Source organism: Aulostomus chinensis, chromosome 2 (assembly GCF_037954235.1).
Source record: "Aulostomus chinensis isolate RoL2024-O1b breed Wild chromosome 2, RoL_Achi_v1.0, whole genome shotgun sequence".
Classification (NCBI taxonomy): domain Eukaryota; kingdom Metazoa; phylum Chordata; class Actinopteri; order Syngnathiformes; family Aulostomidae; genus Aulostomus; species Aulostomus chinensis.
The window spans coordinates 12,699,009-12,724,248 of NC_141321.1; the positions used below are offsets into that span (position 1 = coordinate 12,699,009).

The 25,240-nt window shown below is 44.2% G+C and overlaps 2 protein-coding genes across 4 annotated transcripts in view; both read right to left on the reverse strand.

The window, feature by feature from the left end:
* The window catches only part of slc6a5 (solute carrier family 6 member 5), a 24,216-nt gene extending 10,588 nt beyond the window's left edge, over positions 1 to 13,628 (reverse strand). The window contains exons 1-13 of the mRNA XM_086192494.1: positions 13,524 to 13,628; positions 12,898 to 13,428; positions 11,614 to 11,761; positions 10,990 to 11,121; positions 10,713 to 10,886; positions 9,220 to 9,370; positions 7,618 to 7,750; positions 6,192 to 6,326; positions 5,996 to 6,099; positions 5,132 to 5,256; positions 4,892 to 5,004; positions 1,356 to 1,487; positions 836 to 935 (exon numbers count right to left, since the gene is read on the reverse strand). Coding sequence (XP_086048620.1) covers positions 836 to 935; positions 1,356 to 1,487; positions 4,892 to 5,004; positions 5,132 to 5,256; positions 5,996 to 6,099; positions 6,192 to 6,326; positions 7,618 to 7,750; positions 9,220 to 9,370; positions 10,713 to 10,886; positions 10,990 to 11,121; positions 11,614 to 11,761; positions 12,898 to 13,428; positions 13,524 to 13,628 — 2,083 coding nt within the window. The remainder of the gene's footprint in view (positions 1 to 835; positions 936 to 1,355; positions 1,488 to 4,891; positions 5,005 to 5,131; positions 5,257 to 5,995; positions 6,100 to 6,191; positions 6,327 to 7,617; positions 7,751 to 9,219; positions 9,371 to 10,712; positions 10,887 to 10,989; positions 11,122 to 11,613; positions 11,762 to 12,897; positions 13,429 to 13,523) is intronic.
* A 4,568-nt stretch (positions 13,629 to 18,196) lies between these two features.
* Positions 18,197 to 25,240, reverse strand: part of prmt3 (protein arginine methyltransferase 3) — a 99,406-nt gene continuing 92,362 nt past the window's right edge. The window contains exon 15 of one of the 3 annotated variants that reach the window (XM_086179520.1): positions 18,197 to 18,416. In XM_086179520.1, coding sequence (XP_086035646.1) covers positions 18,307 to 18,416 — 110 coding nt within the window. In that variant the 3' untranslated portion in view covers positions 18,197 to 18,306. Of the gene's footprint in view, positions 18,417 to 21,898; positions 22,416 to 25,240 lie in introns of those variants that run through there. The other 2 variants (XM_086179518.1, XM_086179519.1) reach the window with 2 other exon arrangements.

Below are 25,240 nucleotides of genomic sequence, written 5' to 3' on the forward strand. Positions count from 1 at the left end.
CTTGGACATGGTTACCAGGGGAAGTGAGGATCGAACCAGCGACCCTTAGGTTGCTAGACGGCCACTCTACCTCTGAGGGACTTCACACACAGATGTAGAGATCATGTAGAGGCAACCAACCAAACTGGGACAACACAGGGAACCAGGACAATGCAGAGAACTGGACCAGCAGCCCCACCTTGTTAGGCAACAGATTATGTAACAGATTGGTGCGCTAACATAAATAATGAGCCTTTGTGATGCCTGAATTATAAAACAAGTTTCTGAGCATTGTCAGTAAGCACCAAAAAACCTGGTAGGCTGCGTCATTGGTTGGGTTGATAAGAGAGTATTTCATTTCTCTGTATGCAAATACTCAGTGAAATGACAGTCAAGTCAACTTTGATGGATAATATTGTTTTTTTTTCAAGGCTGTTTATTTGTTTGTCAGTCTGTTAGAAGAAGTTTTGGAGTATGATGAAGTTCAGGAACAACGAATTAGGTTTTGGAATTGACACAGATCTGGATTTGGATCTCATGACATCAACTCGCTGGAAGTATTCATCTCCTTGAGCCCTATGTCTACATTTTTCATTCATTTTCTATCATGTTTGTGCATGATATCTGCAATATGTGTATTTTTGTCATCTACTGCGTGTTTACTGGGGAGGTTAATCGTTTCCTGCAGTGCCACCCACAGGCCGAAACATGCACTTTTCTCACCTGCCGTCTCCTGATCTGAAGGCTGGTGTGTAGGTGACCTTGTGACCTCTCCAGGTTTATATTTTTTTAGAAGCCTCAAAGACTACATGTGGACACTGTTTGCTCCATCCATTCTGTCTAAAGGTGAACTCACCATAAAGGTAGGATGTTCCCACCAGCTCAAAGATGGCGATGATGACCAAAGAGTAGGAGGCGGCGAATGTGTCCACCAGCTGCAGCATGTACATCCCATTCTGTCACAAACACACAAGAACCAAACATCACAAGACAGATTTCCAGGCTCCTCAAAAACACTCACGTCTTTGCACTTCGGATGTTCACTGTGGTATATTTCACACCGACTTACTCATAAGGAATGACGTGTGGAACCTACTTTAAGCAGGATTTTGCCCTCTGAAGTTGCTCGAGGGATTTTTGTAAGACTCGAGTCAGTGAGTCTGTCGTCCGAAGCCCCTGACTTCACTTTGCATGCAGAAATCTGTCAACTTATTCAAAGAGTCACAAGGCACCAGCAGAATGCTCCAGTTACCCCAATCCCATAAAACTTGCAGCGTGGCATTTGTGTGTGTGTGTGTGTGTGTGTGTGTGTGTGTGTGTGTGTGTGTGTGTGTGTGTGTGTGTGTGTATCTGGGTTGTGTATGGTCATGTCATACCTCTGTGATCATGGGAAATCCCAGGATGAAGAAGGCGATGCAGCAGACCAGTGTGAACAGAGGTTTGTGTTTCCTCAAGTATTTGGGGAACTCGTCTGACACAGAGGTCACGATGGTCTCGATGGTGGCGAACTGGGATGAAGACAAGTGGGAAGGAAGTTATTACATACTGTATTCACCCTAGTTTCATGTAGAATTAGAGAGAATCAGCCAGTCAGTCCAATATGCAGGAGCATTTCCTCTGAGAAAGCTCCAGTCAGCAGCTTTAGCTCATTTGAATCAAAGCTGCTGCTCTCAGCGCTTTAGCGTCCATCGCAAACATTCATTTCATGTAACAAACGCATTTCAGCCATTTTTACATTTGATTCCCAAAATGAAATAAACAGGATTTTCCTAATCTTGATCAGGGACAGATTTTAAAGACAAACTGTCATGAATAATTTAGATGACAACAGAGATCTGAAAGGTGCCCAAATAAAAGATGGGGGCTGAGGACCCCGAGGACAGTGATGGAAGAATGAACACACAGGCACATCAAGGGAGGTTGCGAGCACCAAGCTATCTGACACTTCTCCTCTCCTTCCTCTTGAACTCCCAAAACTAATTTCCGTCAACATCCCAAGCCTATTACTGTCGAGCTGTTTCCTACAACAAAGCCAGCAGCCTTCTCCTCTGGGCTGCCGGAGCAAAGTAACATCATCATTTACTGTTGCTGCTGTTGACTTGTGTCTTAATGTGCAGCTCTGCCCTCTGGTCCCTCGCTCCGCTCAGGAGCAGAGCCCTGCACTTGAAGGAGTTGGTGTGTTATCTGGAAGTGTTTGCCCACAATTAAACCTGGAGGTGCTTTGGACTTGAAAAACATCCCGAGGACTTTAAAGTGTTTGTTCAGTTAAGTCTCATCAGGAATAAAACAGTACTGTTGCTGGCACAATTCACTTCTATAACTTGGAAATGATCCAGTCATGACACAGTGTCACTTTAAAGAACATAAGATCAACCTGTCAAAAGTGACAGTGTATAATTAACTTTAATCTGTGACATGCAAGCTGCTGGTTTCACACGTAGAAGAGATGGAGCGGTATCGTCATGTAGGCCCCTGAGGAACTCACGTCGGTGTATCTGATCTCCAGTGGTCACAGCAGACACATTTTAACGTCAGATGTGATCACTGCCTTCTATTGATCAACCTAAAGCCTCCTTTTAGATCCACCTTTGTCTTCACAAACCACTGAAGGTGCAGTCCAGTGGATTTCTGAACAGTTGCTGCTGGAAACAAGGGTGGTGGGAGGGAAGTCCCCACACCTGGGAACCAAAACAAGGAGCTGAAAGAGGATGCAAAGCTCTGCGGAGCCACATGGCTTGCATTCTTCAGTAAAGTCTGTCCTGGGAAGAGATTATTGGGAATTTAAAAATGCTCTATGCCGTTATTAAATATAATAATCATGGTTCAAAATCACATTTAAATTGTCTTTATTTTTGGTCAATACATCCTGAAGTTTCTATTTTGAATATCTATCCATCTCTCTCTATCTATCTATCTATCTATCTATCTATCTATCCATCTATCTATCTATCTATCTATCTATCTATCTATCTATCTATCTATCTATCATCTATCCATCTATCTATCTATCTATCTATCTATCATCTATCTATCTATCTATCTATCTATCTATCATCTATCTATCTATCTATCCATCTATCTATCATCTATCTATCATCTATCTATCTATCCATCTATCTATCTATCTATCTATCTATCTATCTATCTATCTATCTATCTATCTATCTATCTATCATCTATCTATCTATCTATCCATCTATCTATCATCTATCTATCATCTATCTATCTATCCATCTATCTATCTATCTATCTATCTATCTATCCATCTATCTATCTATCTATCTATCTATCTATCTATCTATCTATCATCTATCTATCTATCTATCATCTATCTATCTATCTATCTATCTATCTATCTATCTATCTATCATCTATCTATCTATCTATCTATCATCTATCTATCTATCTATCATCTATCTATCTATCTATCATCTATCTATCTATCTATCTATATAGTTCTCAACAAACCAAGGTGAACTCTTGAAGGACTTTTGGAACGTGAAAGCTGCAGCCATCTTCTTGGACTATAATGTGTTGTAATTGACTTAAACCCATTGTGGCTTCAGTCACCTTGTTCTAGAACTTCATGGTTGACTTAGCTCCCCTCGCTCTAATCACACAGACCCCTTATGCTCAAGTACCTGGAGAGCTGCAGAGCTCTCCAGCTGAAATCAGTCACAGCGGGCGGCGTGTGTGTAGTAATGGTGTTAATTAGGTCAATTAGTCCAGCATTTGTACACAGCAGCATGACGCTCCTGAGGCTGAGTGTTTACCGAGGAGCAGTCCATTGAAGAGACTCTGGCACAGCACTCGATGATGTGGAACTTTTGGATCGTGTCCCATGGGAACATGGACTGTTCTTATGGTTTCGTACATGTAATAACAATACGAATAATTATTTCTTTTCCTCTGGATCTGAGTATAACTCACATGTATGTGAAAAGGGTCACGCTGCATTGGAGAACACTGAGAATACGATGTTTAGCTTCTTTTGCATCATTTTAATTAAGGTGTTAAAGGAACACGTCAACTCTTTAACTACTACAATTATTGTCCTTTGTTGTTAGTGTCAGGCAAGCAAACAGATACCCTTCTCTCCTCTGTGAAGATGACAGAGCCCCAGACCTCTACACAGTTCACCTAGTTAGCTTAGCTGCTATGATGCTAGCACTGGGACAGTTGAGAAAGCCATCTCAAAAGTCATCAAATACACTTTTCCCCAAAATGTTGCCTTCATCAATAGAACTTTGGCTGAGTTTAACATTTGCTTTGATAAAATTTGAAAATTCAGAGACATTTTAGAGTCAGAACTACTTTCCTGAGCTGGCGGAGGGATTTGATGCACCCCTCAAAAGTTAGCATTCATAGCAGCTAAGAAAACTACCAGTCAGCTGGGGAGTCTGCAGCTCTTGGATGCACCCAGAGGAGAGAGGGGCAGCTCTCTGGCCCTAAAAATGATGGACAGCAAGGGACTTTCTGAGGAACTTGCCATGTTCCGTTAACGATCTAGCCAGAGCTTTCACCAGCAGCATAGAGGGCAGATGTTTGCTGGTAAGCCCTCTGTAGTACCTAACGTCAGCTATGTAGCAATAATCCGGGAAGATGTGAAGTATTCAGCCTGATAGTTTCTGTGGAATTATTGGAGCGTTAACGTCAGAGAGAATATTGGACTTTAATTCATTAAGATCCAAAAGAACAGCACGGGAACATAATTTACTCAGTCTTAAAATTATTTTTGGGGAAACAGGGCAGTGGTTATAAAATACCGAAATTAAATTAATAAATCATTTCTAAATTTGTGCCCGTAACCAAAAAAACAACAAAATATCCTTACCATTCTTCTTCATCCATGACATGGGGACATTTAAGTCATGCAAATATAGAAGTAAAATTCAGAGGGAGTGTTGGTTACCATGGTATCCAGGCCAAGAGTCAGGAGCATGAGAAAGAAGATGATTGCCCAGAAAGGAGACAGGGGAAGTCTGGTCAGAGCCTCTGGATACACCACGAAGGCTATGCCTGGACCTAACACACACAAACACACACATACACACACACACACGATTGTAAGGGTGCACACACGGCATCTCCACAGCAGATAGAAAGATTCACCAAGATGTGTCTCCATGATCTTGCAGCTTCGGTGTCTTACCTTCATCTGCCACCTTCTCAATCGGCACCTTCAACTCATGTGCCATAAAACCAATAACCGAGAAGATGACAAAGCCAGCAAATATACTGGTGGCACTGTTTGTGCATGTCACAATGATAGTATCCCTGCAAGGGAAATGAGGAGAGAAACACAGACCCAATATGAACATTTCTGCTGTACTGACCGCAAACTTGCAGCTTTATTGATATGTAACGCATGATTCAGAAAATGGTGATTCTCAGAATGGACAACAGCACCCTCTGGAGGCAAAAAGAAAAACTGCTTGCAAGTAGAGGCCTCTAAATATGCAGGGCCAGTGCATAAAGGTGTAAATACAGGATTGTAAGATTCATTGTGTCACTTTCTTCACCCAGTAGAAGAAAAATACACATCTCATCAAGGATACTAGATCCAAAAATACAAAATATCACTGACACAGTCACCAAAATCTGAACATTAAAAACTTTACATTTCAATTTAATATGATTTCTATCAAGTAATATTCATGCAGGACTATTACGAGGCTCTTGATGTATTGCTGAGAAACGTGAGAACACTTTCAGTGGAATTTGTTGTTTCTGCATGAAAAAAAAAAACTTAAGCTATATGAAGGGATAGTAAATTTTCTAAAAGTCAAATTCCACCAGACAAGAGTTAAAATCATCAGTTTTGGGCATAAGAAAAATAGCGTGACTTTTGTGTAGTTTTACATCAGAGGGTAAATAGTTTAAGTGAAAGGCAATGACAGAAACACTGCAAAGATTGATATTTATTTTGCACATTTCTATCAGGCAGACAAACACAGTGTCACGTGCCAGTTTGAAATCGTTTGTCAGAAGCATGGTTTACCTTTTGTGTGTTTACCTGTAGCAGTTATTGTGGAACTTATTGTAGGAGGAGAGTGTGATGAGGCCTCCCCACGCCGCCGACAGAGAGAAGAAGATCTGAGTGGCTGCGTCTTTCCACACCTAATGGAGGAAGAACTGCAGGTAAACGGCAGGGACGGGCAGTTCTGGGTCGCTTCTTTCTCAGGGTAATGAAACAATCAAGTATCAGGTACCTTTGCATCATTGAGTTTCTCCCATTTTGGTGTGATAAAGTAGAGGATGCCGTCAAAGGCCCCGGGGAGGGTCACGCCTCTGATCAGCAGGATCACCAGCACCACGTAGGGAAACGTGGCTGTGAAATAAACCACCTGATGAAGAGGAAACAGGAGAGAGAGAAAACAGTCCAAACATGAGAGAGCTGCAGCAGAGAAATGACAGCATTCTCAACACACACACAGAGCAGAGGTGTGCTGTACATTGGGGACATTTCTTGATGTTTTGGGGTATTTTTTCCTCCCTCAAATCAATGTTCCAAGGACAGAGGGCGTAGAGGCTTGTGTAGATTTATAAATTCTAATTGATTGGAGTGCTGTCACTCCCTGTGGTTTGGATTTTCTTTTCTGAGTGTTCAAAAGCAAGACGTTCTGAGTGGGAGATGTTCTATGGTTTCAGTGGGCCTCACTCATGACGTGTTCTCATGCACATATTGGTTCTCACACATCTTTAAGCCCTCAGTTTCATCCTGAAGACAGACTGATGGCTAGTTGTAACTTCTTGCTTCTGATACCTTCCATGTACTTCTTGTAACCCTCAATCATCGAGGGCTACAGAAACTTTAATGCTACAAGAACTACAAACTATAAATCCGGAACAAGGAGTAAGGCAGGGCTTTACTTCCTGTCAGGAACACTAAATTGAGAGCTGGGAAAATTCCCGTAGTGTGGCAGAACAGTTTCACGAAAGAAGCCCAACGCCTCAGCAGAAGGGTGTGTGTCATCTCTCTGTCCGGCAGAGGGCGCTGTGCTACAAGTTTTCAAGATGAATGCGCTGCAACTCCGCGGTTCACACTAAAATGTTGCATTTGTAAAATGAAGGGCAGCTGCTGCAACACATCACAAGAGTTTTGATTCCACAAACGTGTAGATTTGACATTTTTGACACATTGTTGCTCTTGAATTAACTACTTAAAACATGAATACATAAATATATAACCAAATACATTTCTCCCATTGATTTGCTGAACAAATCATAATGGTGAGTGCTGCGAGGATATTGAATTGTAATGGGCATTTTTTTTCTTTGTTTTAGGAAGGGGGGGGGGTTGACTACTCTTTTGTGTTCGGGATGAAGAAAACATGAAGGAAACACGAGGAAAAGAAAAAACGTAACGTGTAAATGTATATACTTCACATACATTACACATTAAATATATGTATGTATGTATATATGTGTGTGTGTGTGTGTGTGTGTGTATATATATATATATATATATATATGAGAGTAAAATCAGCGGTCTCCCATTATGTGTTACACATTCCATCACTAGGGGGCGCTAGAAAGCAGAAGACGCTGAGCTGACATGAAAGTAAACTCCAGTTTCTGTTCTGTTGCTGGCGAAAGTATGAAAAAGCTGCACGCGAGGAGAGGAAGTGACGTTACCTTCCCTGATGACTTGATTCCTTTGGCCAAGGAGGCGTAAACAATGAGCCATGCCAGGAAGAGACAGCCGGCCAGGGGCCAGCGAATATCTCCAGGATACTCAATCCCCTTGGAGATGTGCAACACATTGTACCTGCAGGTGGGAATCGAACACAGACACTCAGCCATCACCTCCTGCGTTACACACAGAGAAAATTCCTCGTTTCTTTCAAGTCCTTTATGTGCACCGACGAGCCTAACAAGTGAAAACTCTGTTAACAAAAAGTCCCACTCTTAGGGCCTGAGCCTGAAGGAACTTAAGGCGAAGACCCTACTGTGTTTGTTTCATCCGGTTTCCAACCTACGGAGGACGACGTGCAGTTTCTAGACTCATGTACGAAGTTCTGCATGGAAAATGTTTTTTTTGTTTTTGTAAATGAATCAGGAAAATATTCTTAATACATTTCAAGTCAAATACAGAGAAAGTGTCAACTGTGACTGCAGTAAACATCTTCATGATATCAGCGTCACTCGTGCGTCCAGAGAGAGGCAGGATGCCAACGCTGCAGCGAGGATGTTGAAGGATCTGCTGATCATTCGAGCATTGATTGATCACACGAATTATAGAATTATAACTTAACAATTGAAAGGAAAAGAAAGTTTTCACGTTTCACGGGAATCTTAATTGTTCCATGAAAAGCTTAGCGGGCGAAATCAGTATTAAAATTCGTTGCCAGTTGATTCACCGTCAATCCAATAATTGAGTCATCATTCATTCTACTTCTCCGTCCATACTCATCAATGCATTTGTAACTTGTTTGATGTCAAAAATGTATGAATTTATTTCATAAGTTTTTGTATTTATTTATTTATTCATGCAGGAAAATTGGTCTGAAAAGTAACTAGAGCTGTCAAATAAATCACGGGGTAGCGTAGGGGAAGTCCGCAAGTGCATGAAAAGAAAGAGATGTTATAATATAAAAATGCACCAAACAAGTGTTCTTGTTCCTCCTGCAGAGGACTGACTGACTGACTGACTGACTGACTGACTGACTGCCCCTCCGTCCTAAAATCCGATCAAACACTACAGGAGGATTTCTGTTCGAGTTCTTTTACCTCTCAAACATTTTATTGGACATTTTACCGCAATAACAGATTCAGTTTTGAGAAAATAGGAATTTTTTTTGGGGGGGGGGGGGGGAATCACCTCCTATTTTTTGCAGAGCAGGATCAGTGTCAAGTCCTGTAGTTTTTAGAGGTTCTTTGTGTTTCGTAGTTGATGACTCAGCGGTTATTTTCTAAACCACAAATTCCATGATCATCAGGCCAAACCTGCTCCCAGGAGCCCGTTGCTGTCATGTTCAAATACTGGATGAGTCAGTATCTCCACTGGCACATCTGACACTTGGACTCAGTGAATTTTAAAAGAATTTCAAAAATTGAAAAAGTTAAATCTTTGGCCTTCCAACACCACATAGCAGAAACAAAGTCCTTCTTTTGTGTATAAGAAAACAGAGACATCGGACCGGAAGACCACAACATAGCGGACTAATTCTTTTTGGGTCTATTCAATATAACTCTTTTTTTCCTTCCCACTTTTGATCAGCCAGACGAGGAACTCACTTGAAGTACTCCTCACTGGGGCTGACGTAGGTCTTGTTGGCATCCACAGTCATGTTTAAAAGTTTGCTCAGGTTTCCCACAGCGTGAGCAGACAAACAGAAGCTGGAGTTCCTGACTGAAGAGAAGTTTCTGTCCCGCAAGATGCAGGAGTCTGTTCCAATCAGAAACCAACACACGTCAGAGGGCAGAACCGTGGGATGTTCTGGGTTTCTCACTCAAGACCCCAGTGTGGTTGAAAACTGGGGATTTGATATCAATATTCTAGATACAGTCAGATGAAAATAACAGAGACGATCAGTCGGAACCTTTGTGTGTCACAGGTTTTCTACAAAATAAAATAATAGGAGCAGACATGAGCACTTTTTAAGTCGTATATATGTGCAAACTGTAATAACCTGAATGTCATTTTCACAAAAGATTCTAAATTCAAGATAAATATACAACAAAACGAATAAATATTTCCATGCGAATAAAACAAAATGAAGCAAACTCTAATTCGACTGCATCAAAATGGCCTACGAGGCCACAACGTTCATCATCACATTGAAAGACTGAGGATTATCAGACACATACAGGTTTTAGAGTTATTGCTAAATACTGTAACATGTTTTAAAAGTGGTGTTTTTATGGTGTAATCATTTTTATGCACCCTAACAAGAATACAAGCATATTAATAACCCTCTATTGCAGGTTTTCCTTGAATGCATTTAATTTTTTAATTTTTATGTTTCTTTTGACATTTGCACATTTTTGGCCAAAAGTCTGAGCTATCTTTTTAAGATAGTGAGAGAGTGATTTTGGAAGAGAGAGAGAGAGAGCGAGAGAGAGAGAGAGAGAGAGAGAGAGCGAGAGAAGCGGCAGGCGGGCCTGTAGTGTGCGATACGGCCAGCAGGGGTCAGTGCCGGGCTCACCGCAGCACTGCAGCAGCTCAGCCAGTACAGTAAATTTGTCAAGCAAGCAGTTTTTGTGCTGAATTCACAGATTCGCTGAAGGCAAATAATCAAAGAAACGAACCGAATTTCGATGTTTATTCGATGCAGGTCGATGTCAAATACACCCCCCCACATTACTCACCGTTCAAACATGACTTAAACTACATTTTCATGAAAAAGAGAGCAATAAAGACAGCAGCAGCTGCATCCTCTGACCACAAAATACGCTCCTAATGTGAAATAAAATAGCTCAAATTAATCGAAATGATTACAAAAAACGTATGTCTGGGTGTCACTGATACATCGAGGCCTCTTTTATATTATAGTTGGCCTGTTTTATCAAAACTAAACCTCCCAGATGAATTAATCTGAAGTGCTGCTCGTGAAAAAAACCGCAGAGATCACAGGTGAGGATTCATGGTTCCGCAGGACACCTCAACTGAGACTCATGACGCATTGCGCATTGTGGGAAGAGAGAGGAGTGCTTTTAGTGTGTGTGTGTGTGTGTGTGTGCGTGTGTGTGTGTGCGTGTGTGTGTCTGTGTGTGTGTGTGTGTCTTACCTAACAGCAGCATGTCTTTGTCCTTACATTCCACCGTGTTCCACTCATTCCTACAGTTAGCCCATGGCAGTGAGCCCTTCAACGAAGCGAACAGGTAGTACAGTGTCCAGCACATTATAATATTATAGTATATGGCTATCAAGACAGATATTATCAACATGGCAATCCCGCAACCTAAAATAAATAAATGAGACGAAATATATAAATTACTCTTAAGGAAAGTGGAGACTCGTGATGATATTGATGTGTGTTTCCAGGACCAGTAGGGGCAGTTTACCTTGCAGTGCTGGGATGAACTTCCACACTGAGACGGGCCCCTGGCTGGCAAACTGGCCCAGAGACACCTCCAGCAAAAAGATTGGGATCCCAGCAATTCCCAGCATTGTCAGGTAGGGAATCAAAAATGCTCCTGCAAGGAAATGAACAGGCTACAGAGGTAAGTTCGCCGCAAAGAGACGCCTAAAGCCTTCATTCAGTTCCTCAGACTCCACAGACTTGGGATCTCCTCACGAGTGAAACAGTTCCTGACTTGTGTTTCACACAATCAATCAAATACTACTACTACTACTACTACTACTACTACTAACAATAATAACAATAATTATTATATTATAATTATAACAGATGCACACACGCGTTATTATTATTATTATTATTATTATTATTATTATTATTATTATTATTATTATTATTATTATTATTATAAGATGAGAGTATTTTACTAGCATTTTCTTTTATTAGGCCATTTCTATTTTTAGTTTTTCACAATAAATTAAAAAATAACCATAAATCAGTCGCTTAAAAGGATCTTTCCTTGCCACGATGTCGCAGGAATGCTAAACTATTCAGTCTCTGAGAGAACATTCGATTGTTAATCTCATTATTCGTTTCTCTCTCTTACCTCCACCATTTTGGAAGGCAAGATAAGGGAACCTCCACACGTTCCCCAGCCCCACAGCATAGCCCACCATGGACAGAATAAAGTCCAGTTTATTGGACCAGTTTCCTCTGGCTTTATTCTCATCTCCACCCTCGTCATCATCGTCAGCCTGAGAGGAAAAACAAGGGTTTACGAACACTTCTCAGTTTCAGGTTCACTGAGGTTGGGCCCTGGGGCTACAATTGATGACCGAGTGAGCAAATATTTCCTGTCAACCCGAACAAAACGTTAATTTCTTCGAATAAAATCCCGTTTCGCTAACATAAAGACACTTCGTTTTCATTTTTAAATACAAAGGACCTCAAACAATTCAAAATCCGGTTTAATCTCAGTCGTTTCTGGATTAAAATCGTTCAGGTTAAGATTTTCACCATCAGATCTCGTGCAATTTCTGTAAAAAAAATCAAAAAAATCAAAAAAATCAACAACAACAACAACAGCTGATCTCCAAGTGCACTCACAGGCCATCCGCACCAAATTACAGCCTAAATCTCAGATGCTCCCAAACTTTGTGGGTGGCTGCAGGAGCGTGAGTGGGGACTGACGTGAACGCGCATCAGTCTCGTGTAATTCAGCAGTAGATTGTCTGTGTGAGTCCATTTATTACGGATCATGTTAATCTAAACGGGAATTCAACTCCAACACAGTCTGGCTAATGAGCAGAAATGGTTCCATCCTGAAACTGGTGGCGTTTCACTCAGATGACCGGCCATCCGTCACACGCTTAATCAAACCCCGGATTCTGAGTTGAGCGGGGTTGAAGTGCTGTGGTCAGATTGGCGCAGGGGGATTCCTGAGAGGACCGGGACGCCAAATAGCTCCGGATCCACCCAAGAATTCTGCACAATCTACACTCACTCTATTCAGTACGAATGCTGAGCTGATATTAGTGGAAATATTGCCAGGGAATAAAATAAATAAATACGTTTGTTTCCCTTCAAAATAAAGAGCTTTGTGTGATTGTCTGAGGTTACGTTCTGCTCAGAAGTTGCCGCATTTTTCCCGGCACATCTGTGACTAAACAGCAACTCAACCCCTGCAGGAGTGCAAATTGGAAGCCAGCGGTGCACACGGAGCTTCCTTCCATCAGTACTTGTCTTTAAGAGCTCCCAGACCAGCCCCTCCTCGGTTAGCAGGCAGCAGGTTAATCCAGTTAATCTCAGCATCTACACCGCAGCTGCAGCCGGCACCGCACTCACTCACACCGGCTCTCCGTTAACGTAACGGTTCATTTAACAGACTTACCCCCGCCACGGTGCCGGGCTGAACAGACGTGTTCCCATCTGTTCCCAGTATGATGGTGGTCTGGCTCATAGCCGTCCAGTTGCCCGCAGTGTTGTTCTGCTCTGCGGTTGCCCGGAGCGGGTCGCCGTACTGGGCGGCCCCCCCGCGAACTGAACCAGTGGAATCTTTCCTAAAGGCCGAGTTGGCGGCCACGGATCCAGGCACCGCTGGCGGGGTGTTTTTAAACGTCCCATACGCTTTATTACTATCCGGTTCTCCCGGTTTATTTTCCGTGGGACAAAAAGTTTTGTTCTCGTTGCAAGGAGGCGGCGGCTGCGGCGCCGGGTGGTGGTGAGGGGTGGGCGCGTTGTCCGGTTTGTTTGCTGTAAGTCCCGCAGCTCCGTCCGGCTGCTGCATGGGGATGTAGCCGGCTGCAGGAGCGCTGGCCGGCTGCTTGGCCATGTCTCTCTGGTCGGAGAAATCCTGGAACACAAGAGTCAGATCAGCAGGACAAACTGCGTCAGAGCTCCGCGAGGCGGCCACACACCATCTCTGCTTTCACACTAAAACGGATGAATTCTCTTTCTGCAACGTTTTCCTGCTGCATGTTCCGACCCTGGCTGCTCTCTAGTTCCAGCTCAGTCTACCGGGTGTGCTGGAGTGTGTGCGTGCGCGGCTGTGTTGGAGGGAGGGGGGCTGCTTTGCCTCCCCAGCTCTCCCTCTCTGCAAGATTCTTTAATTTTACGCCCCATTTCCCCCTCATGTCATTCAGCCACACACATCCAAGAATTTCTTTTTATTTTTTTATGGGCAATAGACAAGCTGCTGCGGGTCTCTGCAGCTTCGCTGTCCCCGCCAGGCATACGAGATCACCGGCGTTTCAACAGCAAGCGAACCTGGGGCGCCGGAATTACAATTGTCTCCCTGAAATGAAGCCACGAGGGGCTGTGAAAGCGAGCAGAAAATCAACCAAAATCTAAACATAGAGAGTTAAAAAAAAACACAGCAACATTAGACTGATGAATGATTAGCTGCGTCGTTAATTGGACGGGAACAGAATCGCACCTGGCGGGTAACACCTCTGGTCTGGAAGAAAATCAGTTAATAAAATAAATGCATTTATTAGTCTGATATTACACCGCAGAATCATTGGTTTTCAACTTTTAAACTTTAAGATTAGAGAAAGCAGAGAAAAGAGCAACAGAATGAGTTTGAGTGAAGAAAGTTTTCTTGAATACGGAGCTGCATTCCAGCACCGCGGACAGCGCAACGACCGCGGCGCGCCAAACTGATTTGAACAAAGTGATAAATTAGCATGAAAACGACCAAGGCGTTAACGTACCTGCTAAAACCGGAGATAAAGTTAAAAAATAGTCTTCACCGATACTCACCATTGTGGAGGAGCTCCGGTGTTGGGCTGCAAACAGCTGTAAGTAGGCAGAGCGGAGTGGAGGCGGACTGCTCGTATCCGCGCAAAGCGCCAAGTGCAAAGCTTTTCTAGAGCTGCGTGGGAAAGACCCGAGTTTGCGTCAGTGCGGAGCAAGGTGCCCTTCGCGTGACATTTTCTTGATAATAGGAGTTTGATAAATCATTGGCCTTGGATTCGGATTTTTAAAGGGACAAGCAGAGCCAAGAGGCGCGCGCGTGTGTGCGTGGATTGTGTGGTTACGCACGATGCATGCGTGTGCCCCGGACGTACTCTTCCACAGCTGATTAATACACTTGTCTCCTCCAGGATACTCTCACACACTCACACACACACACACACACACACACACACACACACACACACACACACACACACAAAGTGGCTCGTTTGGGGCAAAGATTTCCAAGCTCAGGTGATTACTGGAGGAGATCAGTTTGATCGTACGGGGACCAAATCATGTTGGCACGTGCTGAGTCCAGTTACGGCAGCAGTTCCTGTCTATCGTTCGGTTTCGTGGTTTTATAGCAGACTTTCAGGCCTTCGGACCCAGGAACCAGATGGTCAGGGTATTAATCGAAGTACAAGTCTTTATTGTAGCTAATCTGCACGTATCAATACGTTTGTACGCGATTAACTGCAGCATCACATTGCATTATGCTTAAAAAATGCTAAAAATATTCTGATCTATAAATAGTTTTCCACTTGGCGGGTTTTACGCACGACGCGCTGCTACATTCCTTTGTGCGTCACCGATAGGGGCTTTGGTCAGTTGAAAAGGTGGGCGAGGTCTCCACAAAGCTACCATTCGTTAACGTCTTACGCAGAGAGGAGGCCTTTTTTAAATGACGTGCACCAGGAGGAAGTTGGGCCAACCAGTGAAGCCTGGACTGGAAGCTGTGACAGCGCAGGAAGGAAAGTGCCACGCTGGAGCTCCTCGAGCACTGCATTGCGCATAACATTAGAGCCTCGTGTCCCTGTAGAGGGCCGAGAAAAGAAGCGAGTGATCGTTGGTCCAAAAATGAAGAAGCGGCATCGTTAGTGACGTCGGTGCAGGAGAGCACGTTCAAGTAAGAGTAAGGCCATCATAGAAGGAGGGAGAATAAACACACACACACACACACACACACACACACACACACACACACACACACACACACACACACGTCAGAAACAGTTAATTTCGTACTGACACTGAAATATTTTAGCCTGTAAGGCGGAGGACGGTTCTCTCCTCTGATTGGTTGTTGTAAATCGGAAGCTGAACGCAGACATGTTTTGCGTCCAATTAACGAAAAAAGGTCGCAAGGGCCGTTGCTTAGCAACGAGATTGGCCTATGATTGGAGGAATCGAGAACTGCACAGATGTTGAATGACAATAATTAATAGATAATAATAATTGTTATTATTATGGAATAATATTCTGGCCTAATCAATATTTTACTGACACTTTAATATCGAGCTAAAACCATTAACTTATGTGATGATTTTGTGCCCGTTGCTCAACTATATTAAGGCCATAAACTAGGCCCTACAAACACACCACCATTTGATAAATTTAAACTTTAATTTAATTGGTTATAATTAAAAAAAAACGTTTTCAGCAGTAATAAACTGATTCTTCAAACGTATTAATTTTCTAACTGTCCCGTTGCACTGTTTTTGCGGGGTACACAGTCATTAATATTCATGAGGGAAGTGCAACCTATTTGGGTTAGTGAAGGCACTGACCAGCCAATCAGCCGAGATCTTCCACATGATTATAGCTTTTGTTCCCGCACACGCAACCTGTAATATAATAAGAGATGAATTCAATAAAAGTCCCGTTTTAAACCTGCACTGATTTCAGAACGTCTCAGAGGGCGTTGAGGCACTTTCCTCGCCGGGACAGAAGTGGGGACAACGGGACACTTGCTATTCACGCTGCGCACCTCCTCTCCTCTTGCAAATGTCCGCGGCTCCAGATAAGAGAGCGGAGCGGCTGTATTAGCCGGCGCCTGCACTTTAATTACATTGTCAACAGAGAATAATTGTAATTGATTTCTGCCCCCCCCCCCCCCCCCACACACACACACACACACACACACATATACACATAGCTCGCTTCAGTCTTGCAGAACAGGCTTCACTCTCTCCACAGAACGAAGGAACATCAGAATCCTCAGCAGCTCGCGGAGGGAGAGGTTCTTATTCTGCCTCCCAACTTTAAATCTACAGTTCACGCGAGAGAAGAAAGGTTCTCTCAGACCCCTCTGACTGAAACGTTGCGCTTCACCTCGACTCTCCTCTCTGGTGGAGCACCCTTAAAAATCGGGTGTCACGCTCGAGCGGTCGCGGAGGAGTCTCCTGCTCGTGCTCTGTAATTACATGAGCTGGTCCAATTAATTGATCACTCCCACTGTCGCGAGAGTGTTAAGCAGCCGATTCCATCTGAAGCGCCTGGAAGGAATCGATTCAGCGGTGGTCACCACCACCACCACCACCACCACCACCACCATCATCATCATCATCATCATCATCATCATCGTCGTCGTCGTCGCTCCAGGCTGACAGACACGTCACACTCAGTGGAACTGCATCGATGTAATATTTAAGTTGTTTCCGTTCTCATGTTTTTTGGACATCAAATATTTATCTCATTGGAGTTGTCACGTGTTCTGGAGGGGCCACCCCGACCTGACCCACACACGCGCGTGGAATCGGAGCAACAATGACCCGCCAGGAGCCAATCACCTCTCAGCTCCCCCATTGTCTGCACGATAAATAACATTTTATTCCTGAAAGATTATTGGTGCAAAACGAGATGATAGAAAAAAACAACAAGACAATGGGAATGTTTTTAAAGGAATTTAAATTCAAAAACGAATACCTTCAGACGTCCAAAGAACAAAATTAACTATTTCATTTGAAAATACAGCAATAAGGCCCGTCTCCTAATTAACCAGAGAAGCACGGCAGTTATGTACCCGAGCATCCCGTTTTCAGCCCAACTGGTGCTTCTTCCCAGCTCGATGGGATCAAAAGTTTGGGGCTGTGGATAAGGAAGAGGTGCTCTTAAAAAATGTTAATCAAAATAAAAACATTAAAAAAGAAACATAAGCTACAGGAAAACGGCGGCATGGCTCAGAGGTAGAGTGGTCGTCGAGCAGCCGAAGGGTCGCTCAAGATACTGATCACTTAATTGTTCCCGATGGCCCTGCGACGTCAGCCCCCCCCCCCCCCCCCCACACACACACACACACACACAAGCGGTATAGGAAATGGATGGATGGATGGAAGTTACAGGAAATGAAATGTGGGGGAACAATTGAACTGACATTTAGGATACATCCCCGAATCCAAAGGTGACTTCTTGCTGGGTTCCTGTCAGTCAGCTCTCTAAACCATTAATCTGCTGTCAGACAGGACAAAGGATGAGTACAGAGAAGCATCACAGGACTCCCCGTTCAGGACTCATCATCTCACAGAGGAAACTTCTCTTAATTGTAAATGCAGCGACTCATTGAAGCAGGTGAGAGGGCTTCAGTCTGATGTTCTCAAGCCTAAATTCATTTCACATTGTCCCAATAAACTCATGGAAGATGGATGATGCCCCTGCTGAGACACAAAGTAGGACGAGGAGGAGGAGAGACTGGCTGCCAGTTCTTGCCCTTTTTCTTTTTTCTCTAAGTGAACAATTTGATGAGGAGGGTTGGACGCTGCTGGGGTGCAGGATGACGGCGGTCTGAGTTCTCTCTCTCTCTGAAGCGTTTCTGTCGTGATAAACCATAATTTAAATGATTGAAAAGTTAAAGATTCATGGAAGTCCGTCTTTGAAGTCTTCGATTGCAGTCAAAACACACACACACACACACACACACACAAACAACTAATGTAATTCAGTGCAATATGAGACTCACACAGAAGAACTCATAACATTGTGTTTTTATTACAAGATACTGAGATAATACTAAGATACAAAAAGTCCTCTAGCAGTCGGGTTATTTATCCTGCAATGGCTGATGTCACTGCAGGCTGTAGGTCTGCTTCCTGTCTTGGAGGTCAAAGGTCACCAACAGTGAACGAGGGTCCTTCTTGTTCTTGCGAACCGTGATCTTCCCCCGGAGCTCCTCACCTACGAAAGCAAGTGGAGAAGAATTTGACAGTGGAGGAGGGAACCATCATTACTCTGACATCAGCTGCTGTGTAGCTGGAGGAAACATGGCCGCCACTTTGCTACGTACCCAAAGGATGACGTCTCAGCAATGTGGTCTTTCTTACAGTGAGGGAGGGTGGAGCACATGCTTTATAATGTAAATATACTACTTATCTATTGTGCACTACCACTTCTATCATGTACTTTACAAAGTAACCGCTGCTAACCGCTAACAGACTGTTCCACTGCATTTCCTCACCTAATGTATGTTGTTGTGTTGCTGTTGTGTAACAAACTGTGCCGCTCTGCTCCCCTAATTGCCCACCACAGGGATAATTGTAGTTTTCTGAATCTGAAGAAATGTCAGAGATGCAGTTTAAGTTCAGCAGTTCTTTCTTCTCTGAATGCATAGCAATGATATACGCAGCTAATTATCTTTACTCTTCTCAACAGCGTGCGGTTCAGTCAAACTCAGAAAAGTTGATCAAACATTCCCGTTGGATTTCTCATCGTCTTCAAGTCATCAGGATCTTCACGCTCTTATTCTCTGACTGAAGAACCAAACATCTAGAGGCAGAGCGCACGAGTCGGACGTCCATCAGAGTGAAATGAGAGCGGGGGGGGGGGGGGGTCTGTTGGCCTGCAGCGCTGCTGGGCTCAGGTGTCTGCAGCACCATGCATGGCTGCTTAGAGAAATGATGATGTGTGTAAAACCAATAATATATGATCAGAATGCAGAACCTCCTTTCGGTACGACACACTCCTCATCGCTGGAGGTTACAGGAGGACGTGGAGAGAAAAATGCTGAGTGCGGCGCTTTTGCCGCTGAGGCGTTCGCCATCATTGCTGTCACACCTCAGCGGTTACCTGCTGTCACTGAGCCTTGGCTGCTGGCGCCGCGGTCTGGGTCTGTGGCTCCACTGCAGAGGGCAGACGGCTGCAGCAGAGTTAACGCTGGCTAAAAAAAACCCAGTGTGACAAAGGAGGAGCAGCTAAACGCTGCAGCTGTTCTGGAGCGACACCCTGCAGATCCGGGTTCTTTTCTATGTTGGTAAGGAGCACAGGAGGAAACCACGAGCCAACATGCACACACAATAAGCAAGTGTACGTCTTTTCCAACATAGTATAGAAAGTATGTGATGAGAGTGTGTGTGTGGTGAAGTGGAGATGGCACACAAACTGAGACCGAATTTAACATTAATTACAATTTCACAGAGCTTCTATTTCCTAGGTTTATTGGAATTGCTCTATTTTTATTGTACAAACACACATGCGCGCGCACACACACACACACACTCATTATATTCCCTAAATGCATGATATAGTGTATTTAAATGTGTATTTTTACAATGGAGGCTAGAAACAGTATAAGTCACTACCTCGACTCTCAAGGAGTATTTAGTTTTTTTTGGTTAAGTGCCACTTTTACCTCCTGTTCCCATTTGTTGTCTGTTATTCCTGACCTGAAACAACTACAACACATTTCCTGTTCTTCTGTTCTTCATGTGTTAGAAAGGCACATTTAGGAATTCAACGGCTTCTCTGCTGTCTCTCTGCAGAAACTAGCTAGCACTCAGGGTGCACACCTCCACCGAGGAAAACTCTCAGCTCCCGGATGACTCAGGCCCTGAAGTTGCAAGATGAGGGTGTGGAAATGCTCATATGAACCTCTAGGTGGCGCTATGACTTCAAATCTGCTTGTAGACATCTGCAGGCCGGGAGTTTCATCAAACGTGTGAAGTTTGTGAAAGATATGATCACGTGGAACCCAGATAAAACAGAAGTCGCTCTCCCTCTGAGCCACGCTGCCCCTCGGGAACCCATCACCAAGTTCATCCCCATGGCCGAGATGCATCAGGACTACATTTACACTTCTTCACAATGTTTGGTGAAAATCTGCACTGTCCACTTTACATAATTCTGTTGACAGAGAAACCAACAGACAGCAGCGTAAACCTGAGCTCGATGGTGGAGGGAGAGATCCATCAAGCGGATGTCTACGCCAATTTATTGGGTGGAAAAAGAGGTCTATGCAGATTATAATTTCATGATGGCCGAGATGCATAAAATCATGAATTCAGCAAATATGATATGTTTATATCTACACAGTCGTATGCATCAGTGATGCTGCTAAGTGGAGTAAAGTTTCTAAAAAGCAGAAGGATGTCAGTGACGGCAAAGAGCACATTCACAATGAGGTATTGAGGGGTTGTGGAAGTGTGGATGTGTTTTTAAAGAGCGATTCAAGAAATAGTTCAATCCTGGCTGAATTCTAAATTTCAAAAGTTGAATGAAATAATTTGAGAAAGGTACAATTTGTTACATGTCTCTGTGTGTAAAAGACACTGCTCTGCCCATCTCCTCTGTCACCAACCCAATGAAGTAGTCAGTGGTCGGCACCATGGATGCAAGACTGGCTAAATGCAACAGCTCAGGTCATTGAGACATGTCTGCTGTGTGCTCCTGTGCGGTTTGACAATGGGAGCGTACAAACGTATGTCTGCTGACATCCGTCCACCCTCAACCACTGAGCCTACGTCTGGTAGCAGCTCCAACAGAGAATAGCAAACTTCCTTTTACCTGACAGATGACGATGCTTCGCCCAAAAAGTGTTTTCTGCCTTTCAAGTGCCAAAGTCATTGTACGACTAGTGGCACTGCATCACTTCTTCAGCTGAATGTGCCAACTAGTCGCTGCAAACAGGAATCACAAGTTACTGAATCCACAAAGGAAAAAAAAGTTGGTGGTTCAAAATTTTGAACTCTCTGTTATTGGAGAGGATGCGCATCCGGGCGGGAGTCACAAGTCCATTTACAAATGAACAGCGGTGTTTTAGTGACGCATCTTTAGATGAGCACACACACCCGATCCTGATTACAATCTAGTTCTTCATGAGTGCCATTAATGAGTGAAAGCTGACATGACCTGCTACCACAGCTGACTGATCAACACAAAAAACATCCTCACTGTTGCGTGAACTTTACAGGAAATCACCCTCATCTTGGACCAGCTGCCTGGTGCTCATGGGGGACAGAGGACGGCTGAGGCGCAATTCAATTTTGCAAAAGGCTGATAAAGGTCAAGGGAATAATAGCTTAATCTTTGGTAACCTTTTGTTAAAAATAGAAAGAAAAAAAAGAACTCCAGCAAACCGTCCAGCTTATCTCTCCTGTTTCCCATTCAAGTATTAAAAAACAAGTCCAACCACCAACTGAGAGCCAGTGATCGGTCAGCCCAGGGTAGAAGACGGCTCTGGTGCCTTTAGTAAACTGGCCCTTCAGACTCGGGAGAATGAATTAACCATGTGTGGAAATGAGTGGAGGAGCAGAGCTGCGCTGTCGTACATCAACATGCCAATGTCATCAAGCACAAGCAGCCCTCAGACACACAGACTTTCTCTGTAAAATTACACTGGAAACACGCTGCTAGCGTTCATTTGATTAATATAACTGTTGTCCTTTTCATTTAGTTTATGCTCACATTTGCAGCTCCACACACTGAGGGTGGAGGAGACTAAGACCGAGTGTTTAAAGGTTCATCAGCATCACTTATTACAGACTTCCAGAGAAAATATCCACATTTTCCGACAAAGAGCTGAGTAGTTTGGACAGGGCTGTGTTGCCCAAGGAAAAAGGGAGTGAGTTGTCGTCTCGGCAGCCTCTGACACCAAACCTCCACTAATTAGGACTTCGCAGTGCCCAGTTGGTACAGTGGTCTACTGTCGTGCCCACCAGCACAGAGGTCATCGGTCCAGTTCCCTGTGTTGCCCCTGGCTTGGTTTGTACAGACAAGAGTGGCTGTGTCTGCAGGTGGATGAGGGCCGGGGTAATAGGGTGACCCTCCTGGTACGTCCTGGTGAAACTCCTCGCCATCAGGTGAAAGATGCAGATGTGACTGAGGAAGCATGTGGTAGTCCACTGTGCTCCTCTGAGCTCCAGGAGGCGCAGAGCAACGACCAGGCCAGCGAGGCCACGTGAACTGGGGATGTACAATTAGGAAGAAAAAGGGAGGAAAAAGGCAAAAAACAGATTTCTTTTTTTTTGACTGTATCGATGGACCAACTCTTAATATTTTCCTAATAATCCTGTCAATTCAGAGAAAACCCGATAACTGAAAACCGATTTCACTGTGATCAAGGCCAACTAAGCAAAGACAACCTGCTGAGAGGAAGTGTAGCGTTCTCTTCTAAATTTCAAAAACTATCTCTTAAACCCCAACAGCTGACTTCCACAGCTGATCCCCCTCACCGATGATGCAGGGAAGCTGGTGGCCACATATCAGCCTCAGTCCTGACATCTGCCCTCTTGCTCCCATCTCTTCCTATTCAGGTTTGACTTCTCCGGCCTAAGAAGCAGAGCTGATGGGCCGTACATCCTGAACAACAGTCTGCAAAGACAAAACCAGCTTGTGCATTGGATGACAGCACAGAGGGTCGAGCCTTTCTCCTGTGCTGATGTTCAACAGCTCAAAGACCTTCAGGGTTCAACTGAGAAGAGGGGATGAGGACGGGGGCAAGAAACCAAGACAAGGAAGCAAGTTTCAGCCAAGTGGGCCACCACCTCTTGAAATGAAGAAAATGGGACATTCACAACAGTAAAGGTTTATTCCTTTATTTACTCTTTTCTCCGGTAAGCACTAAGTAGGTAAAACCGTGAAGGAAGGACCCTCCTCTTCAATACTCAAGCTACACAAACACACCGGAGCATGACAAATGATTCACTGTTTAATTTATTACGCTGCCAGCCGGGAGGATTTGCAGGGATGTTTTGTTCCAGCCTGCTGCACGCGTTCTCCCTCTTCTGCTGGCACCTCCCACAGAAACGCAGCCCCGGAGTTAATTACTGTTGCACTCGTACAAACACATCAAATAGGATTCGGTCTCCACCACGATAAATCACAAGAGACAGAGTCGGTATTAAAACAAACCACTGGATGTTTATGTCCAGCCCTCAGTGCAGCCGATCACCGCTGAAGGTCCTTTTCAGTCACATCTTGGAGGACAGGTCACTCTGTGTGTGTGTGTGTGTGCGTGCGTGCGTGTGTATTGCTCATGGTGAGTTCGGTCGACTTCAGGGTCACTTTAAGAAGTTTCCTCCTGTAGCCAGCACAGAGATTATAGATTCAACTACTTATTATATAGAAGCATGCAAGCCCTACATGTTCCTTTCCATGTTTAAACTCATTTGAGTGTGTAAAGGAGCAGAGTGTGTTTTAAAATACATCACAGGAGCGCTAGCGGGCGACCACAGAGTGCTGTTAAAAACTCAATTTCTGGTTTACGGCCCCTGGAGGAGGCAGTTGGGGTGCCAGTGAGGAGAGAAGGAGGGAGAGAGAGCGAGCGCATCAATAACCCGCCGCTTGCTCACTCACTCACATACTATTGGCCTAATTTTCTTAGTCCTGCATATGTAGGAGTGTGTGTTCAATATGATCACAGTGTTACATTTGAGTATTCCCCAAAGTTCCCTCCCATGAGCCCTGTTGTACTACAGACAGATGGCATGAGAGGAAAAATAGCGTTTGTCCTCCTGGGAGCATTAATGTGTTCAGCACATATCAGGTTAGATTATCTTGAACGATTGCGTATTTATACAAAACCGCCCCTGGAAAGGAACATTGTACAATAAGGAATGAAGTAAAATGGGCTATGATGTGCGTTCTTGTGTATGGACAAATACTGGGGACAAATGACATCCAGCGCAGACATTCTGCATCAGATCTGTGAATTAAATCTCAGTGTCACGCTTCTGTTTCAGCGGCGTTATGCTGTCGTCCCAGCGCTCTGCTCTCACATTCAGCTGCATTTATCTAAGCTGGCGGAGCCTGCGATAGTGTTTGAGCAGTGTCAGAGCTTTGGAAGTTCTTATCATCCTGGCTGCTGCCGGAGCGTAGCTAAGGGTCACCGGACATCAAGCGTCTGCGTCCCCCTGCAGGTCATTTATTACAGTAGACTCCATCAGATATCCACTCAGTGAGTGGACAGCAGGCACCCTGGGGTTCATCCATCCCCACATCACCAGACACCAGCCATGATTCCCATTACGATACCGTGCACACTCACTCACACACACACGCACACACACACACACACACACGCACGCACACACTCAGGTGCACTGTAAGGTCATCATGTTACTGTTACTCATGTTATAGTTAAATTTTATTTTTGCTATGACAAGAAAGCTCCAAACAACAGCAACTACAAAATAACAGCAAATAGAATCAAATCATAAACAGCTTTCAACTTCTCTGGCACTCAAAGGGCCTAATAAAACCCCTCCCACCACACCCACACACACACACACACACACACACACACCAGTTAAAAAAAAAATAGCATCAGCAACCTAAAATGGAAGGAATGCTAAGACGTCATTCTTTCTCCCTGTGTCAGGCGTACAGGTTAAGAATGCTCTCACCCTCAAGCTTTGTGCACTTGCACCACTTTCCAACCTATCAAGGGGTCCAAGCATGGGTGGGTTTGGGTCGTTCCCTGTAACCCTTTCGTAATTGCTGAGATTTGTATTACCCCCCCCCCCCCCCTCACCAGTCCACTATATTCTAATAACCTCCCCTTGCTGCCACAATACTTGTTTAATGTTTGGATGTTGCCGTCCCTGAGCTGGATTTCTCTCCCTGGCTGTACGTTAGGGAGTGTTACAGCGGGGACATGAACAGTGGACGGTTACACAAACACAACATCCCTGACACCTGTTATGGAGGACAACATGTCACATGACGACTTATTGTCTTCCAAATGTCTCGAATTCTGCTTGACAGAACTGCTGTTTTCTCACCTGGAG